Source organism: Micromesistius poutassou (assembly GCF_964030765.1).
Source record: "Micromesistius poutassou genome assembly, chromosome: 13".
NCBI lineage: Eukaryota > Metazoa > Chordata > Actinopteri > Gadiformes > Gadidae > Micromesistius > Micromesistius poutassou.
The window spans coordinates 6,472,535-6,494,210 of record NC_140283.1 but is presented as its reverse complement, the minus strand read 5'-3'; the positions used below and the strand labels follow the sequence as shown (position 1 = coordinate 6,494,210).

At 46.3% G+C, this 21,676-nt stretch overlaps 1 protein-coding gene across 1 annotated transcript in view; it reads right to left on the bottom strand.

Moving 5' to 3' along the window:
- The window catches only part of LOC311357341 (polypeptide N-acetylgalactosaminyltransferase 18-like), a gene marked incomplete at both ends in the record, with an annotated part of 72,920 nt that overhangs the window by 3,856 nt on the left and 47,388 nt on the right, over positions 1-21,676 (bottom strand). Inside the window, 6 exons of the mRNA XM_084477252.1 lie at positions 775-939; positions 7,136-7,231; positions 12,691-12,828; positions 13,246-13,431; positions 16,647-16,761; positions 18,148-18,345. Of these exons, the coding sequence (XP_084333378.1) occupies positions 775-939; positions 7,136-7,231; positions 12,691-12,828; positions 13,246-13,431; positions 16,647-16,761; positions 18,148-18,345 (898 nt within the window). The remainder of the gene's footprint in view (positions 1-774; positions 940-7,135; positions 7,232-12,690; positions 12,829-13,245; positions 13,432-16,646; positions 16,762-18,147; positions 18,346-21,676) is intronic.

Here is a 21,676-nt window from a genome sequence, read left to right as displayed (position 1 = left end):
AAGTAATTTGTATGCTCTAAATTAAACACAGACGACAACAAACCACCAGGCGCAGAAGGAAACGCTCTCCGAAGAGACGGCTCTTCAGATTGGTTCTGAAGCGGCGGAGCGACTCTGCACCTTGTTCAGCCACGGTGTCTTGTGTGTGCGCACTCTGTGTGACATCATTCTTGCGTTTGTGTGTGTTCTGTGCAAAGTATCGGCTCTCCCCAGACACATGTGGCCCCCGGTAAGCGGCTGGGTAGGGCGAGGGAATTCGTGATTGATTTGATTTGACGATAGAATACAACGTGCAAAGCGTCCGTAAAAAGGTGTCGGGTGCCTCTTCTGGGCGAGAGGCACTCGGGAGATGACACAAAACGACATTGTGACGGAAGTCATCCATACTACGGCGGGAACCATGAGCCCAACGCCACCACGGGTTGGCCGCCCATGTTCACTTCCTAACGGGCGCGAAAAAAAAGAGTTTCTTCCGAGTGTGCGTGCATGCGCATGTGTGTCCCTGGGGGGTGTGTGTGTGTGTGTGTGTATGCTTGTGTGTGTGTGTGTGTATGTATGTGTGTGTGTATGTGTATGTGTGTGTATGCGCATGTGTGTGTGTGTGTGTATATATGTATGTGTCTGTCTGTCTGTCTGTCTGTCTGTGTGTGTGTGTGTGTGTGTGTGTGCGTGCGTGCGTGCGTGCGTGTATATGTGTATGTGTATGCGTATATGTGTGTGTGTGTGTGTGTGTGTGTGCCTGTATGTGTATGTGTGCGTGCGCGTGTGCGTTACCTGCGTGAAGGTCCAGGTGAGCCTCAGGTGCTTGTTGGAGGCATAGCTGCACTCCAGCAGCCGGGGCCGGCTGTTGACGTCCACCAGACACTTGTTGTCGTCGTCGTCGATGGTGGGGCTGAGCACCCCGAGGTGCAGCTGCTGGGAGCTGGTGTAGTACACGTTCTGCGGGGAGAGGGAGACGGCGACGTGTGAACAGAGCCGTCCCGTCCTGCTGCCTTTTTTCTAACTCCCGCGAGGTCACTGGGGACTCTACTCGATCCCGGCTATAGCCGACGTATTCTTTGAGCTGTGCTTGTGTCTGAGATGGCTCCTTCGAGGAGAGGAGGATACATTTTTCACCGTACCCTGGTGGCCAACGGCTCGCGGCCGCTAGTGGAGGTGGAGCACACTGGAGAGGAACTTCAGAATGTGCACATCTTCATTTTCTACCCGCGTAGATACTTTCACCTGAGCCCTGGCTTATGCAAAGATATTTTTTTTTACTGTTAACTGATATGTCCTTATATCTTCACTGAATGAAGATATAAGGGCTATGAATACTGATGACAGATGTAGTTATTTGAAATGGTGTTTTGGATCAAAGCCCTCAGCAGCAGAATGGGCCGCGGGCATATCTCGCCTAAATACAGAGGCTGCAATGTAAGGGATTTAACTATTCAATTAAGATACGAGACAAAAGCAAACACAAGATAATTAAAAAGATTAGAAACAAATACAGCGGTTGAGACAATACACAGAATATTAGTGTGTGTGCGCGCCCGCACGTGTGTGTGCGCGTGTGCGTGTGTGTGTGCGCGTGCGCGTGCGTGTGGGCCAGTGAGTCAGTGTGCCTTGTCACTTGTGTGTGAGCCGCTGAATAAAGGGTGCAGGTCTGCTCCGGATCCTCCAGGCGTTGCAGCCATCGCCAGAGGTTCTACTTTACAAGGCGTCCTCTGCCGCAACAGTCTGTCCAGGTAGCAACAGTCAGAGAGCTCTGGAGCTCTCTGTTTAACAGTGCCCCGCAGACACTGTGGACAATCATTCAAGTGTTTGTGTGTGTGCAACGCGGTAGTGAGAGAAAGAAAGAGAAAGTGTGTGAATTTTGACCTTTTCCGTTGTAAAAAGCCACTACATAAGGATTGTGCCAGAGTACGTGTAAGAGTGTGTGTGTATGTGTGTGTGTGTGTGTGTGTGTGTGTGTGTGTGTGTGTGTGTGAGTGCGCACTTTCGTGCATGCATGTGCGTACACCCATCACAATAGCTGTTTCTGACCTAATGGTCAGGCCTTGGAGAGAGAGAGTGTGTGTGTGTGTGTGTGTGTGTGTGTGTGTGTGTCTAATAGTGCACATTTGAATTCTCAATAATGGCGGTGATTAAATGCCCATCTGTCTATGCTGATTGCCCACTGTTCGGTGGAGGGCTCGTGCCAGCTCCCCTTCCGCCAATCCTCTCCGGGAAACCTTAAACGGGAGGATCAATGGTGACATCATGTCGGATGGTTTACAACGTCTGCTGACACAAGTCCATTTGTACGCCCTCTTAGCATACATCCAATCCCGAAGGGGCTGGCATTCAGTCGGATGAAAAGCTATCCCCTACTAACCCAGTGCCCTGGAACAGCAGGGAACAGCACTGCGAACCCCCGGGGGGAATACTTCACCAGATTTGATATGATCAATATTGGCTTTGTTTCTTTAGTTGAAATGATGACAAATCAACACCTGGAAATAAATAAATAAGAATGAATGGATTGTTATAGATTCATCAGAATCCTTAAGTATGTCATGGGTATGTCATGGGGCCTAGCATAGTGGCTCATGGCACCGTTCAGGAGCCATGAAGAGAGGAGTCTGGGGAGCTGATTGGTACACGAGGCGTGAGTCCAAGTCCCTAAGGGCCGTGCGTGGGCGATGCGGTGTTGTGACTCCAGCGACTCCTGAAAGCAGCCTTCAATGATCAGGAATGCTGCCGCTCCAGGGAGCTAGTGGAGCGAAATGAGGGGAGGCGTAACCCCTGCACGCCTCACTTGGCTGAAGACTCGCGACGCCGTAGCTACTTTGGGAAAGATAGTTTGCATTTTTATATCTTTAGACCTTGGCAGAACAGCCTCCTGGATCCTCGGCAACCAAGGATCCAGAAAACATAATAGAAAAACTGAAAATATAATATTCCTCCTGACACCTCCTTGATGCTAAAATGTCAAATGTCAACTTTGACAGAGAGAAGAGTTCCAATGAGATATGTCCATGGTTATAAATCACAGAGGGTGATAGGCCAGGGTGCTCATTAGTGCTACACTGCTGCACTTCAGATTGAAAAAAAAGAAAGGAGGTAACCAGAAATGTCCCCAAGGACATAAATCTTTCTAGCTGGGTCATTGGCTAATTGTGGTCATAAACCTTCTTGCTGCTCGGTGATATCCATGGAATGATCGATTGGTTGAGTCAAACTCTGACATTGTGTCTTGCTAGTTTACATAGCGGCCATGTCGGTTTCTTTCACTCCTGAGACCATCCAGATATTCACATTTGCATTATGCAATGGATATAGGTCTGGCTGTAGCAGGGCAACAATTAATTTCCACATATGTGAGCAGTCATACTTTGTTCAAAAATACCCAGCCAATCGTATTCAATAACTAATTGACTCTCATACACTCTCTTCTTTCTAGCTGAATCTGGTTGGGAGTAAAAAAAAAAAAATCTCCAATGATGAAAGCCTTCCGTGCACATTTCTGATCATCCTAACATTGTCGTTCGACTGCTGTGCTCCTTGATTGCTAAGAACTGAAAACATCTCCCCTAACACTGATTGGCCCATCAGACAAGACTGTCCTGCAGAGAGAAACCTAATGTGAACCCACAAGATCGGGATAGTCTCATTAGGCTTGGGGCTAGCTGCTATACGTTGCCTGAGTGTGCATCGAAAGGCTACACACTATACAGCTACTTGTTGAAAGAATATCTGAAAGGGGAAAACATCCAAGATGTCCTCATAAATAATGAAGATACACATCACAGTGAGAAAGAGAGTGTGGGGTGTTAGGGAAGGTAGAGATAACAGAGTGAAAGCATATGAATGGAGATTGATTTGAGCATTTCAAGTGAATCATTTGAGGAAGGCAGTTGCCTTAAGGATGCTAATCTAATTTTATTTTATTTTTTTACTGCTGACAATTCTCTCTTGGTCCATCTCTCACAAGCACATCCACAAACACGCACACACACACCTTTTAAAAGACTCTATCGATCAAGCCCAAAATAACTATCTTTTCAGACACCCACATTACTGAGGCAACGATCAACAACAGCTTGTCACTATTTTTAAAGCTGGGGTAGGCAATTTGGAGAAACAAGGCAGAGAAAGCAATATTTGTATATTCAATATTCAATATATCAAGTATATTGAAAGATTTTGAAATCCCACCCCTCTCTCTGGGCCTTACTCCAAAGCCACTCCCACAAAACACATGACTAGCTAACTAGCTTTAGCAACAGTCTGCCTTGTCTTGAGAAAGACTCCAGTAATACCCAATGAGTGAACGGGCAGAGTGTTCACAGGTAGCCGGATAGGTAGGTAGACCAGACAGCTAGGTAGGCCATCTTATCATTTCCTTTGGGCTGATTTAAGTGATTAGATGTTAGCATTTGATATTTTAATGGCTGTTGGGATATGAAGAACATTTCAACAAATATGCTTCTAGAATAAAATGTATTCCCTAGCTTTAAGTTTTCCAAACAATTGTGAGTGATTCAAACGTGTGAGAAAATGAGTGTTTGCTCTTTAAACACTATGTAAACCCTTCAACTATGACAATAAGATCCTATATTATGTTTTGATCAAGTTCAATCTCTGCTGTATTCAAGGACAATCGCTAAGTTATTTTAACAGAATATAACAATACCAGGGTCAGCTACGTCATCCGAAAACAAAATGTCATGCCCACTTCACTGCACGGCCAAATCCGCACATTGATTTAGCTTTCCTCTGTTCCTGCCTCTCTCCCTCTATTTGTATTCCCGTGATTTCCTGGTCTAGGGGAACATCAGATTAATATTATGCATTGCTGACATTCGACAACTCATCAAGTATTCACAAGCACATCCCTCTATCCCACGGGCGCACGCACATGCACACACACACACACACACACACACACACACACAGACAGACAGACAGACAGACAGACAGACAGACAGACAGACAGACAGACAGACAGACCAGCAGCAGCGGCAAGCCTTAACTAGACTTCCCTTTATTACGCCTTTATTATGTAATGAAGTCATAATAAATAAAACGATAACAAAAGAATACAGGAGGTATCGGTTCCCCAGTCTGAACATATTTTTCATGGACTACAGACAGAGCTCCATTATAAACTGTACATTCTCACAGTTCTCAGTTTCTCAGATGTCTTGCTTTGATCGTTGGAGCATGTGATGACTTAATCCAAAAATACTCGTAAGGATAATGATAAAATATCTGATAGATATGTGAAAAATGTAGGATAGGTATCACGGATCACGGGGGAACACATGCACAAGTGTGTGCGTGTGTGCATATTCTTAATTGCCACATATTGTTGTGATGTATAGAGATGTGTGATGGAGTGAGTTTCCCACAGCTGTCACAAAACAAAACACATGCCTCACAGGTGAAACACACACACATACAGACACACAGTGAGCGAGAGCGAGCGAGAGAGAATGTGTGCAAGTAATTGGGGTTTGTGGGATTGATAGTGTATGTGTCCCAGGGAATGCCTGGCACTTGTGTGAGAAACAAATCAATTCACAATGTGTGTGTGCAAACATAGGTTTCCTTTTGAGGGAGCACAAATTGTAGAGATGAATCTTTAATATTGTTTGAATTCCGTCACCCCTTTTCAATCCCCTCATCAAGTACCTCCGTCGCTAGTCTGTTTCCCTTTATGCATACCTCCTCTGTTTGTGATAGAGATATCAAGCTCTCACCATGTCAATTCAAAGTCTGTGCTGCCCCGCGCCCGGTGACATCACACTAATGGCACTGGAGACAAATCCAATGCATTTAGACCGTCACCACTCTGTTCACCTGCAGACTGACTGCCAGATGCAGCAAGCCTTTCTACTCTTTGGAAGCCCAGTGTGACATGAGCCCACCACTTCTAACAGAGAGACTCTCTAACAGAGAGATCTATAGAAGTGTTTGTTGTTCATTGATCAACATCTAGTTCATCTCGCTCTGTGGAGAACAAATCACCGCAGCATGTTGAAAGGATTCCTTCTTCTCACTCAAGAAGGCATACAGTTGTGTCACACCAAAAAGAAACGTCAGGCTTTTCAAGTGGGCCCTCAGCCTATTGCAGGAGCCTTTTATATCAGAACGAGGTCATTGCCAGGGGGTGAATACATTTACCTGAAGCGTTCTTTTGTCTGGGGTCCTCACCGCCAACCTTCACCATTAAACGCTACAATAAAAGCAGCCATCTATTAATCAGTTAAGCTAGTGTGCCACAAGTTAAAGCACTTGCCTTTGTCTCAAAGATTCAGGGTTCACCATTGTAAAATTCCTGTGTAAAGATACGGAGCGCCCATTCATCTGAAGACAACCAATCTCCGGCCCCAGCTGAAGAACACCTTGGAGCCATTGTGCTAACCCAGCTAATATAAGTATGACGTTACACAATGAAAGGAATGAAGGTAAAGAAGATAATTGTCTGTTCAGTCATTAATTTCAATTCATTACGCACATACAAGTAACACCACTGCACTGAAAAGTCCCCATCTTTCACCTAGCATTCATACATAACAAGACAGGTTCCATTGACTAGTGCGATAAAGAAAGGCGACTGCAAACAGCTATTCCACCAGCTCACCAGTGTCTTGATTGACAGGTGGAGAATGCGTGGTCTTCAGATATGGAAATGGAGATGGACAAAAATAGATGAGAGGACCCAGATAGCAAGTCAGAGAGGTTTGGAACCACCAGCTGAGCCAAACGTGTTGGGAGGGGTAACAGTGGGACACGGTCCAATCACGACACTCTCCCGAAATGAGTCTGCATGGATTGTCAAGCCAGGCCCCATCGTGTTTCCCATCATGCCACAGTGTTTATTGTTCTCTCGGATTAAAGTGTGACAGGATGTCACAGTGCAGTCGATAGTGGGAGACATGGAAATGACAAATCACGGCGAAGTGGAATTATGTAGTCATTTGACATGCACAGCGGGGGGGGTCGGGGGAGTGGGGTGGCTTACACATTCACCAGGCCTTGGATTAGCATACCCATTCTATGCAATTCCGTGGCAAAAATAAACGCCTTGGCTGCTACAGCAAATGGGGTGTGTGTTGAAATGCATGGCGGTCAGTGCAGAGGAATGCAGGGCGAGGGCTCTTACCTGGGGGGTCATGCCGTGACACAGGTACATGATGGGAGCGTTGTCGGTGTCGGGCCCCTGGTCCAGACAGAGGTCCCCTCTCAGACTGTTCTTCACCTGGAGAAGACCAGACGGGAGGATGGGACGGCGAGCAACATGGAAGGAGGAAGAAGGCCGACATTGAGAAAGCAAACGCAGGAAGGACAGAGACGCAACTGCAGCACTGCAGGTGGTGTTAATTAAACACAGAGGAGAGCAGACTTAGGCTTAGTTTCTCTCCTCTTCGGCTGCGTGTCTGTTTTTCAGAATAAGTTAACAAGACTGTTGACCGGCAGCTGGGGTCAGAGGTGAACCTGCTGCAATGAAATGGGCACTGGCTCTTTCCATAACAATACAATAACACCCGAGAGAGAGCGAGAGAGAGAGAGAGAAAGAGAGAGAGAGAGAGAGAGCGAGAGAGAGAGAGAGAGAGAGAGAGAGAGAGAGAGAACATTCTTTAGAGACACAGAGAGGAAGAGAGAAGAGAGATAATAAAAGAATTCACTAGAGACAAGGAAATAAAAACCTCCTATAGAGACAAAGAAAGGGAGAGAGAGAGAGGGAGGAATGAAAAAACCTCCAATAGAGAGAGACAGAGGAATGAAGAGAGAAAGAGAGAGTGGGAGAAGTGACAGCATAACAGCTTTTTGTTTCCACAATGGTTGGACTTATACTTTATACCCGGAACAGTAAGAAAACAGTCGCAGAACCTCAAAACCAAACCACCTTGCTGGTGTAAAGTATCAGCTGGCCCGTTCACGTCATGCCAATGAGAAACTAACATGTGTACGGCTATAATTGTTATTGAACCAGGGATGTATGATCAAGATTAAGAAGTCTTTTATAGAAGATACCCGCCATGCAGCTTCAGCGTGCCGAGAAACACTGGGCCGGCGTCCAGTAGCAGCTGTGAGCTTTGTCCATTCCGGCAGCCTCCTCTTTATTGCTGACCCCCTGTCTGGACAGCACTTCCTGTGCGACGCGGGGGAGTGATACGCCCGCCTCGCACATCGATATCCAGGGAGGAGGAGGAGGACACGGGCCGACCTTTGGGGAACGCCACATTGAGCTGTGCTTCAACGGGCAACGGTTCACGTGGGATTTCGTGGTGGCGGAAGAGGTGAGGCCCCTGCTCGGTGCAGACTTCCTTTGCACCAAAGGCCCCCTAGTGGACGTACAGAGCCACCACCTCGTCCGCACCAAGGACTTGCGCTCTCTCCCCCTGCGTCCTCAGTTCTCCACGATGACGGTTGTCCAGCGTGCTCACAGTCTCCAGCGACTTTACCCAACGGCGTGATGTGTTCCTTGACCTCACCGTGCCCATGTCTTCCACTGCTGTGGCCAAATACCTACCCACCACATACCCATTTGGGGCCTTGCTGGCTGGACAGGCAGTGTTCTCCGAGGTGGATCTGTGTCCGGAGCCACCACCAAGTACCGGTTCGTCCAGACAACCTCCCTAAGACTGCGGCCATCACGCCGTTAAGACTTTTTTTTTGCATATGCCTTTCGGCCTAAAAAACGCATGAGACAGCCCTCTGGCACTTCCTGATTGAGTGATCAGTGTAATGGCTAACACCCATGCGGGCTGAGCTCCTCAGCTATACAAGCTGTAGGAGTCAGCCACTTGGGCTCTCTCTCCTTTCGCGTATGGTTTGGTTAGGTGTTTGAGTTAGCTTTTATTGGTTAAATAAACGATTATTGTTAAACTTAAAGCCATGAGTGGTCTCCTCCTTGTCATTCCCTTGAGCCGGGCTGTGACAAGGAGGAGACCACACGTGGCTTTTATTTCAAGATTCAGATTGCAGCCACTCGTCTGAAGGACACCATAAAACACATCCTTAAGGCAAATTTGATTGGGTTTTGGCTGCTTGGCTGCAAGGAGTTGCCAAGCACAACTGGTCACCTGAGTGTCAGGCAGCTTTTGAGAAAGTGAAGCAGCAACTGCGTTCAGCTCCTGTCCTGGCTGCTCCTCAGCTGGGGAAACCGTTCCAGCTGCAGACAGATGCCAGCAATGTTGGGGCTAGGGTGGTTTTATTGCAGTCAGATGTTAACGGTTTCGAAAGACCTGTATTCTACTTTTCGAAAAAATGTTCAAGCAGTATCAGCTGCATTGTTCAGTGAGAAGGAAGCTCTTGCATTGATTTGGGCTCTCCAACATTTTGGCAGATTTCCTAAAACCCTGCAAGACCAGCCCCACATAACCGTCCTGCTGAGAATGCGGTTGCCTGTTCAGAGGAGATGGTCGAGGCGTTTCAGACATGAAAGGGGCCCTGGCAACGTGACGTGCCTTTCGCCCTCATGACCGACACATCGGATTACACCATGGGCGCCGTCCACGAACAGTCTGGCAACCGCTCGCATTCTTCAGCCACCAGCTCCGCTCCAACCATCGGAAACATTGTGCTCTTGACCGCGGGCTCCTTTTGACCGCTGCTCCCTGTTTCCTGCTGGAGGCCCGTCCATTCACAGCGTTTGTCAGCCACAAGCCCCTTGTGCTTTCATTAGCCAAGGTCGCTGAGCTGTGGTCTGCCCGCCAAAAGAGGCAACTCGCTTTCATCTCTGAGTTCACTTCAGACATGACGTGGGAGAGTGCGATGCCGTTGCACCTCTCCCGATCAGTCTTCAGTGCTGTGCATTCAGACCCAGAAGTCCAGGCCTACAGGATGGCCATCACGAGTCAGCTATCTGACGTCCAGTTCCACGGTGCTAACATCCCGCTCCTGTGCGACATTTTCACCCGTCAGCCACTCCCCATCGTTCCCGGGAGTGGAAGACGGCGGGTTTGCGATGTGACGGCGGGTTTGCGAAGGCCTCTCATGATGATTTCACCTATCTCCTCACCATGCTGGATAGGACCACCAGGGGGCCGGAGCTGATGTATGGGCAACCGCTTCGGTTGCCCGGTGACTTCATCCCTGAGGCCAACTTTCCCTGGTCGGCGACAGTGCAGCACTCCGCCCTACTGGACAACGCTTTTGCGCCCGTGCCCAGGTCCCGACTGCCGCACTGCCGGTCCTGCGTCCCACACGACCTGCGCACGGTGGCTATGTTTGTTTTCATCCGGCGTGACGCACCCATGAGCTCCCTTCAGCCATCCTACGATGGGCCGCGTTCTTGAGCCAGGTGATAAAACCTACATATGGGTGAACCGCCTAAAGCCCCCTCACCTGGACTTGGAACAACCCGTCCTTTTGGCCCAGTCCCCACGCTGCGGACGTCTGCACCGCGGGAGGACGTCCTCCCACTGACCCCGGACAGACCCAGGACTCCCCGCGCAGGGGTTCACCAACAGATTTGGCTGGTATTCGAGGCCAGTGTTTGTGAATTCTGGGGGGGGGGGGGGGGGGGGACGGACGACATGTGTGGTGAGCAAGCACACAGACTCAAAAGACATGATTCACCACAACCGTCACGTTCGAGGATTTCAGAGGGACTGCCACATGTACGCTGCCTTTCGGAGCGTCTGTAGGCGAGGATGCGGTGGAGCGGAGCGGAGTCATACAGTGTGCTTGTGTTGATTGTTTTTGTTTGTGTATACAAGCCACAGCAAAGCAGCTTCGACTCCCACTGTAACCCAATTCATTCGGCATTAATTTTGTTTTTATAGACCTAACTTCACTGGCAAAGATTCATCTCCATGTTTAGAAAATAATCTGGCAGCCGCTGAAAAATTGGAAAACCCATAAGAATACCCGTGTTATGAATAAAACTCTACCTTACAAGATGTATTCGCTGCATTCGTCAGGTTTCCTTTTTTCTTTCATGTGAGAGTGATGCACTGATTCCACCAACAGCAACATCTCCGTCTGTCATCTGAAGGAGTTCACAGGCAGGAGTTTGTTGTTTTCCTCCAATATGTAAACTTCTAACCCATCTACATTTGTCAGATGCTGCTTGGCAACAACTCTTTCATCTCTCAGCGCAGAGCGGGGCGCAGCGGCCCCACACACACACTTACTGGAATCACCGAGTACGTCCATCTCCCTCGCTCTTGCACTGGCGATTGTTTACCAGAATAGCAAACATTAGAGGTGGGCGACGGGGCGACGAGAGAGGCTTTGGGAAGCGAGAGAGAGTGCATCAGAAATGATGGCGCTGACGACGCAACAGGAAGACTGCGGCTGACCTGTGGTCGATGTACTGCCCTTTGTTCAAGCTTCAGGGCGACGTCAACAGCATCCTTAGAAAAAAGTCCACTTTTAAACTAGAAGCATAATGCTTATTTTTGAGAGTTATTGTAGCAACAAAAGTAGAGATCAACTGAATCCAAAGCTCTCATTTTTCCAATTAAATGCAGGATTCGGTGCAAGGGCTAGTTTTGAACAACATGTTTATTTCACAACACCTGCCACACATCCCACAGAGATGGATTATGATAAAATTATGCTAAGAGGTTCAACACACTCCTGAAGCAATCAGTAGCCAGCTCTTTCACCCTGCCCCCCAACAGTTCGTTGGGTAGACAGTACGTCTACCCAACGAACTGTTGGATAGAAGTCAGGGTTAGCTGTTTTAATTGGAATATGTGTGTTTATACAGAGGTATGTGTGCTAAAGCAGCCACTGACACTCCATTATAGAACGCGCTCCAAGTATGCGTTCCATCAGTGGCCTAAAGGAATGAAACATAGCGATGGGTATACAGAAATGTTTTGTGTAGGGTACTCATGCATCATCCGTTTAATGCTGTGTGGAGCATGCTTCAACCAAACATACGACAAAAAGTATAAATCAACCTCATCTCACAAAACTACCACATTGACATCTTGTTGTGTGAACCTAACTTCTTTTTTTTCGTGGTAAATTATATAGTTTTATAAGATATTCAACATAGTTATCGATGCCATTTGTCACTGTAACTAAAATAAGGCCGTCATTTTGGGAAAAAATATTTGAAAACCATATGCAACCAAAATTAAGCATCACAGAGAGAACGATGCAGTGTAAATATGCTTTACAAAAGAATAGACTATTTTAAAAAGGCTCCTCGCCTACTGCAATTTAATTGAAGTCAATGAAACACGACAGTATTGTGTGGCCACTTCTTCACACAAGATGTAAATGTACTTGTGTTCAAACATGAGATCAAGTCAAATCCATGCAAATCCACCAGAATGGGTCTGTTTCATTTTTCATCCATCTCCTTCCCAGTTTGTTACAGATTTAAGAGCTCTAGCATTCACTATCAACTGTATCAACAAGGTTTTGTGAGAAGGACCAACAGTTTGGTAAAGATGGGATTGGGTGGATTCAACTTAAGACGGCAAACTTTTTCCCATGGTATCCTGCACACATTAGAATGTTTTCATCTTGGGATGTTTTTTGCTGAGGGATTGGGTCTGTGTGTTAAGAGCTTTGCACTAACATCGATTCCCACTGGCGCCAACCACGCAAAGGATGAATGCACTCACGTCATCCTCAGAGGCCTTGGATGAACGTGGCTACGAAACGGCATGTCTTTTTGATGTTTGTTTGTAAAGAAGTTTTGAGAAAGAAAATATCAAGGATAAAAACAGAAAACTAAACGGAACTCACGACTCCGTAAGCGAGGGTGTCTCTGTAGGAACGCAGCTCAGGGTAGATGTTGGTCAGAAACCAGGTGAAAGGTCTGCAGCCCAGACGCGCACGCAGGGCCTTCCTTTCAGAGATGTCCCCGATGTCTATGCCTGAGTTCTGCAGAGGGAACACACACATACAAACTGTAGTGGAGAGAAATGACATGTCTACTGCAGAGAAATAACAAGTAAGGGATTAAGACACGTGTATCGGTGCCGTTTCATTTATAAAAAGCATGGATATCTTCTTTTCGTGTCTTTGAAGCTGGCTATACGACAGTATCCCATTTCTTAACATAGTCCTTTGCATTTTTATTGAACACTGCAAGATCCTTTGAGCTGCACTGGTTGGGTAGTAGGGGGGCAGACAAGGCAGTGCTGCATTGTATGGTCCTCTCCTCCACATTCACAGGTGGGTCGGCCAGTTTCATAGCCCCATCTGGCCATGGCAGCTTGTGATCGCCCTGTTCCTGTTCAGAGGCGGTTGATGGTTGTGATACAGGTCATATATAGACATACACACAGAACACCCTACCTGTTGAGGGATGTTCCAGGCCATGTAGACGTGGCTCTTGTGCTGGTCCATCCAAACCTCCGCCACCCTGAGAGCGTTGCGGCGCACGTGGGCGGTCAGGTTCTTGGTATAGGGCTTGTGAGCACGCTCAATGTGCGCAATCCTGGAGCATGGTAGGACCTCCACGCTGCCGCCGCACTGCCACACCTTAGTTCAAAGAAATACAGTCACACACACACACACACACACACACACACACACACACACACACACACACACACACACACACACACACACTTTAGGAAAAATAATTAAGAGATAATGCAGATTTTATGCAGGTTTTGACAAGAGAAAGGCCAGGGGACTAGCTCTTGAAGCTAGGAGGGGACCTGACAGTTAATATCACTTGCAGCATGATGTCCCGAGGGAGAGAACTGGCAACTCACCAGGAGAGCTGCCTCTCTTGTTGGGTTGAACAGAGGTAAATCAGCCCTTCTCTGGAGACAGATTCTTTTTTTTCTTGGACAGGGGACATAACCATAACCATAGCAACGAGTCCACAACGACTCGGTTGACGTTCACAGTTTCATTTAAGCTACCCATGTATTCAGTTGGTCTGGCTGTACATCGTCCACTGATTGTGAAGTTGAGAATTTAAAAGAAAATCTCTCAAAGTTGAGGGCAAGTCAACTCAGGCCAATGACACGGGCGGGTGGGCTTCTGTGTGATAGGCGGAGCAGGCAGAGAGCTCTGATGAGAATGAGCCCCCGTCTGGCTCCACCAGCCTGACTTGCAGCCCCTCTCCATTCCCCGCTTGATTGATCACTGCATATTAATAGAGTGTGGGGGTGGATTTCCGTTTCGCCGGCTCAAAATGCCCTTAAGATAACTACTGTCCTCAATCAGCTACGCTCCCCGCTGCCACTGCCCACTTCACAGTAAACCAGCAACCAGAGTTTCCGAACATGCACTCAACATTTCCCCTTTATCTCCTTAACTAGCCGTAGCCCAGCACCGAGCAATCAATGTGAAACCCTCGTCCAGTCTGTCCAACGGTTATCCCCTGCGGTTGGAAAGCACATCTAAACCACTGATGGACAGGTCTCCGTCTGTGTGAGCCAAGCGGAGCTAAACGCCGTGCTCAGCCGTGAACCAGAGACTGAGGCGGTGCTCAGGAGCTTCAGCTGGACCTCATGTGTAAAGGTTGCCACGCATTCCGGCATGCACTTCCTCTGGCTGACTCTGCTCTCCTCGGAGGGCGTTGAGGAGTGCACTGCTGGACAAGGGCTTTGAACGCACAGTGAGAGCATTCATAAATAAATCAATATACAAACTAACAAAGGAAGAAAAAAGGACGGGCCAGACAGCGCAGACGGCCTGGATAGGAGATGTGGATGAAGCACAAACACAGTCAGGGGGTTGGAGGGAGGGGTGGTGACAGGGGAGGGGTTCAGATGCCTTGGAGACACTTAGCGGAGGAGAGCCAGGGGGCTGATAGACACTTGTTACAAAGAGTCTTTATAACAATCCCAGTCCCAGATGTCTGACTCACAAGGCCGCTTTCAAATCAGATTTGAAGGAACCCTCTCACCCCCGTCAAAGCCCGCGGAGATAAACACATGCCTGCTAACCGACTGGACACGGTGATAACGGACAAAGAAGAAGCAGCGGAGATAAATGCAGAGATGTGACTGCAGCGTCAAAAAGGGGGACAGGGAAGAGGCTGGATCTCTGACTGAAAGTGAAAATAGGAAGAAAGAACTAGAGATGGAATTGTCTGTATTCTTGCTATTTCTAAAAAGGTAAAACCAGACAAAATAACGTTTTCTGTCTTCACATCTTCACATTGTTTCTGAACCCATGCTCATCTCTCACTGCAGAATAGTGCTTCCAGCAGGAGGGAGAGGAGGAGACGTCCAGCCAGTGGCCTGTTGCCCACAGACGAGCCGACGGCCCCGCCAGCTCCTGAGTTACACTTCACGCTTGGCCTCAGAAAGCAGGATCTCAGCATACCCTCACAAGGATTTACCACGCAGGGTTTACGGTGCAAGGGACTGCTCTAACGGAGAACACATCCTTTCTCCGGGCATGGGGGTGTGCACGGGAAAGATAGAGACTCGGGTGCTAGAGAGTAGGGAGACAAAGAGAGGCAACAGAAAGAAGAAGAAGAAGAAAAATAAAGAAAGTAAAATATAAAAAAGAGTGAGTGGGGTGGTCAAGACAGAGATATGATAAGGCCAGGGACAAGCTGTTGACAAGTAGTATTCCCCAGATAAATTCTCATACTTTTCTTATCAGAGTTCGTCCCTTCCCTCTGTGGGTTTGCACATGTGCGCGTATGCCTGTGGGCGTGTGCCTGTGTGTGCGTGTGTGCGTACATGGCTACACTGAGGCAAAACGGGTAGAACTCAGCCAGCCTATTACATATGCTAATTGTTTAAGTCTGTCTTCCTCAGTTTCGGGCAAAACAAATGAAGTTCTTCCCCCCATGTGGTTTAAAAAATCAACAAATTAAGTTGTAAATTATAAATGACATGCTCTCCTAGTGCGATAAAGGTTTTCAATCTAAATGGTGGAAAACAATGGAGTGGCATCGCCGTGACTAAACCCAAAGATCCATTGAGTAGCTTCAATCACAATAGAAGCATGTGGCCAGCATAGATAGGATTCCTCTCTGTAAAGACCTACAATACAATGCGAACAAAACACAAATTCATTAGAGCTGGGGCTATACCACAGAGACTAATGTGCAGAAATCATTCGGTAAAAAAAGAACGTGATGGATCTGCATAAGCATTGACTTGTTGCAGTGTGTTAGAATTGCTTTTTCTTTTGCTATCTTTGCAAGTGCATGTGCATCTGTATGTCATAGGGCAGGGGATGATGTCAGTTTTGCAGCATTGCCTAAGAACACGTGTTTACCAAAATCTCATTACTAACGCACTTAACTGCTTTAAGATAAATTATCTTTTGCACGTATAATCCTACCTTGACTTCAAAGGCCCTGGACTGCAAATCGGCAGACTTCCGAGAGGCTATGCTGGTGTTTAAACAATTTCCCCCGGATACGTCTCCATGTCTGCTCAATCAGAACTATACCGTTGCCGCTTCTGTCGCAAGGTTGGATAAGCTCTACTGTGAAACGCAAACCATTCTGACACTGCTGTACCACTTTTAAATATTGAAACATTAATATATTCCAGAATATTCCAGAAATGCTGTAAAATCAAACTGGATCAATTGAAAAACAGTGTGAGGGTTATCAGTGAAAATCACTGTTAAATTAGCTATCTTGTATGTCCCACGCAATGAAACGGGCAATGCTGCTAACCATAATAACAAAATATACAAAAGTACACCTCTACTATATGATGATACCAGTTGGTTCCATACAGCCAACAAACTGAAGAAAGGGAACATACTCTGATTCCCAGCTCGACGTTCTCTCCTCCATAGATCTCCATTCCTTCGTCCAGCAGGCCAATCTCCTCAAAGTACTTCCTGTCCACGACAAAGCAGCCAATAAGGGCAGGGCTCCTGAAATGATAAGAAAATAATAAATTCATCAATCAAGTCTATCAAATTCAAGCTCAGAAGATAGAGGAGTTTTAAAACAAGGCCATAGAACATTTAGACATGATGGTAACCGTAGCTTTGAGTGAAGATGGAAACACGACTCGAGGGGAAAAATAAAAATGGCCAGTGCTTTTCATTAACATTTTCTTTTATCATACATCGGAGGCTACATTTTCAACCACTTAATATTCCAGTTTGTGGTCTTATGCCGCCATCAACCATCAACATAAATGAAGAGCTATGTTAAAGATACAGGAATAAATACGTAAACATCATCAATAAATGAATGGATGTTTTTATTGCTATTACTCTCACTTATATTCACCTTCTTCTCATATTCCTGTGAAAATACTAAAGATATGAAGAACCTTAACCGCTTGCTTGTGTTATTTCTTTACCTCTATACAAACGCCTCCCTGTCCATTACTAAGTACTACTTCAGTGATCTTCAGTGAGCAACTGGACGGTTGGTCTTCATTCTAAATGGTAAATGGACTGCATTTATATAGCTCTTTTACCGAAAGCGCTTTACAATATTGCCTAATATTCACCCATTCATGCACCCATTCACACACCGACGGCAGAGTCAACCATGCAAGACGACAGCCAGCTCGTTGGCAGCAGTTATGGTAAATGGTAAATGGACTGCATTTATATAGCGCATTTTTTGTAACCAGTGGCCACCCAAAGCGCTTTACAATATTGCCTGACATTCACCCATTCATACACACATTCACACACCGACTGCGGCGTCAGCCATGCAAGGCAACAGCCAGCTCGTCGGGAGCAGTTAGGGTTAGGTGCCTCGCTCATGGACACCTCGACACTCACGCTAGGCTCCTCATGCTAGGAGCCGGGGATCGAACCAGCAACCTTGCGGTTACCAGCCGACCCGCTCTACCCCCTGAGCTAATGCCTCCCCCTAGATATACACTTTTGTACTGTACAGCGATGACACCTGTATATGTTTGACTGACCTGCCGAACATAAGTAGTTGATAGCATAAAATAATTTTGTGGTTGGGTTTGAACTGTAAGTAGAGTAGCCTCATTACAGCCATTGTGGTGGGTAAGGATTTCTACTGTCATGCTGTATAAGCAGATAGGATAGTGTAATAGCTAGGAATTCCCAACCAAAGGCATTCGATCCCCAATATCCTCTGTTTTCTCTAAGCATTCTTGAAAGATGCCCTAGATGCTCCTTTGCTGCGGGTATCTGAAATCACTCCCTTTGGGATACAAGCAGTACTTAACTCTACCCGGTTGAATTATTTCAGGACAAAACCACAAGGCTGAATCACATTGAAACTCCAAAGTCTCAGTGACATTCCAAACAGTGAACCGTTACCTTATGGGGGCCGTTTGGTTCCGCAGGGCCCACCAGGCCTTGGGTGGGTTGAGGTAGCGGCACCACAGCTCCCAGTCGAAGCCCTGCGCAGACAGAGGGTACTCCTCCACCTCAAACGTGTCGAACTTGATGTTGTCAAAAGATGGCGACACCACGCGCGTGCGGTCCTCTTTAATGCGCTGCAGAATGGGCTCTGCCCTGGGGGAAGGCACAGGAGTTAAAACCTCGTGGTGGAACGTTAGCTCTTATAATGTTAGCGCAACGGTGATGCAAGACGATCCTTAATTGCCGACATTATAACGGGCACAACCGTTGACGAAGCCCAACTTCTTTCCGACCGTTACATCAGTAGCAATGTTGGTAATTTTGTGGGTCATTTAGGGGGAATGCAGCAGTGAAGACAATTATAGCGACAGCAGTGTGACCATAAAATTTAAATATATTTAAAAGGAAACACATTTAAGAAACTACGCGAGGTGAAGCCTGAGGATGGTACCAATTGGGAGTGAATATGTTGTTTTTACTCAAAATCCAAGTTAGAATTGTTGAAGCCAATGTTGTTTTTTTGCCAAGTAATGTCCACTTGGTTGACTCATTTGGCTTATTGTAGCTTGTCCTGCACCTCTTGGTCTCTTGCAGGGCTCTGTTTTACGGGTGACATAGAGTTGTGTGTTTCAAAATCTTCTGAGGGAGGACCACATACAAACAGCTTTGGTTGTTTTTCTTGAGCTGGAATACCTTCATATTCAAATCAAATCGTCTCCAACTTACTTAAGTACTCTGATGACTGAATCTCTGAATTCCTGATCATTATGATCTAATAGTGTTTCAGAAGTTTAATTGAAGCCTTGAAGCCAAATGTGACCTTTCCACTAGACATTCAATTTACAATGGCACAGCAGGTAAACACCACTAGATCATGAATTATCCATGACTATTATATAAGCTGCATCTACATTTTTTATAATAAATAAATTATAATGAGATCAATGCTGCCAACATACAATTCCTCACATGGGCAGAAGAAACTCCCTCTGATCTAAAGCCCTGCAGAGGTAAATACGCCCTTGGCTAGACAGTGAAACACAATAGCAGAGCCTTAGTTAGTTCAGCCTTTGTAACTCAGGCTTGGCCAGTTTGTTCAATGCAATTTTAGGTTATTCATTCATTGTGGTTCACTGCTGTTCAATTTGTAGCACAAGCCACGTGAACAGCAAACAGTGTTATTTGAAGAACCACCTTTGAGTGTCCTAAAAGTAAACAGCAAAAAAAAGAAAAAAAAAGAAAACACACAAACAAACAAACAGGCTCCACTGATGAAATGCATTCCACCAAGGACCATGAAACCCAGGAGAGGCATCCAATTAGCTAGAGCTTTACATAGCAGGGAGGCCACACCACTCAGCACAGCAATGTAGCACCCACACGATTTACCACCCGGATGGGTACTCTGCTTAATGTAGAGTGAACACACGCACACACACACACACACACACACACACACACACACACACACACACACACACACACACACACACACACACACACACACACACACACACACACACACACACACACAGACTTAAATGCTTTTATTTGGATCCAAATTTACAAAGAAGGAGAAAAAGATCCACACATTTTGGGAAGAAAACAAACTTGCCTTTACAAGGCCTACATGATAAGTTAAGTTATTATACACAACACTTAAGGATAAACAAAACATCTTTGTCTCCAGATTCGCATACTACTACTACTACTTCTACTGCAAAACTTTGCCAATCGTTTGGCTTCCTTCTTATGTAATCCTCTTTTGATCCTTCGATGTCGGCTCTTCCTATCATTGTGAAGCAGAATTCGGTTGGTTTGCACACATTATATAGATTATTACAATTGCAGTGCATTTCTTATAAATCAAAGTTATATTCATATTTCAAGAGTATAAATAGCAAGAGAGGAAGAAAAATGCATAGTAGAGAAGTTGCTCAGGTCTCTTCACAATAGCAAAGTGCTTTCAGAATCACTTTGCTATTATGCTATGTCTATCTCGCGCGCACGTGCACACGCACGCACACATGCACACACACACACACACACACACACACACACACACACACACACACACACACACACACACACACACACACACAGAGGATAAGAGCACTGAAAAAGAAAGAACAAGGTTTGAGGAGAAGGAGGGAAACACACAACTGAAAGGGAGAGCTTGAGAAAAACAAGTGTGCTGTGTGTGTTTGTTCGTGTTCATGTGTGTTAAGTTTAATGGAATATCTCTAGGAGAGCTGTGTGTGGTGTTCAACCAACGATGAATAAGTCATAATCAGATTAAACACACATGGATTCATAAATGAGAAACACTGGGAGACATCACATTCAGACAGATTGAGAGGGCGTGGGTGGATGGAAACAGGGGTAAAAACCCATTCAATATACGCTGTGTAGTCAACCTGATTTTAACAATCGCTGTTGTTGATGTTTTTATTCACAGTAGCAGATTTTAAGTCTCTACTGATGATAATAATCGTACCAAATACCCCGACGACCAAGTATGTTCCAAGTTTCTAAGCAGGGCAGTTTCTAAGAAAGCAGCCATCGGGCCCAATCCAACCCGCTCTACACAACTGCAGCGTGTTAATCTTCTAGAACCTAGACGTTAGGGAAGCCTAGCCCCTCTTAAGTCAGCAAGATACCCTCCAGCTTTTCCTTACGGCCCCTTGGGCTTCGTTAATGACCTTGGATGAAAGCAATGACTGATGGTGTCCGGTGGCCAACTTGGCCCTGAAGCTCAGCTGTCCCTGCAAGGTGCAACACCCATTCATTCACACACACACACACACACACACACACACACACACACACACACACACACACACACACACAGAGCTGAGAAGCACGAGCACAATCCCAGCGCTCCTCCACAAGGTGCTCAGTGCAGCAACGAGTCAATACAAAAATAATGCACAACAAAAGTTTTGATTGATTAACATTTTCTCTCTTTGATAGGTTGACCAGTTCCCTCAGCGTGGCTGCGGCCCGTGCTTGGATTCGGAGTGGGGGAATCATTTTGCGTCAAGCTGGAGGACCGGTGGACTCTTGCTGTGCTTGTTAAAAACACCACTCCCAAGGACTGAAGGTAACGGCGGGCTGGATTGAAGAAGGCTAAATTTTACTTTCAGGGTTCTATTATACAGTGGATAAGCGGTTGCTAACTGTTGAGAAACTTTAAAACGTAACTGCAAACTTAATTTGCAGCTTATGGGTTATGAGTCAGCAAAAGCAGGTTACGAGAAACACTAAATAACAGACAAGGCAGAGGCCATTACAGAAAGCGTAGGCAGTTAACACACAGCACAGGCATCAATATACAGAAAAGTGGAATGATACGGTCTTCTTGGAGCTAAGTATCCTCAATCTTGTACAATTGGAAAACCATTAAAATGTTTTTCAATGGTTTGAATTATTTATTACTATTTATTTTCAGTCCAGTTTATTTCACCGTTTTAGTCTGAAAAAG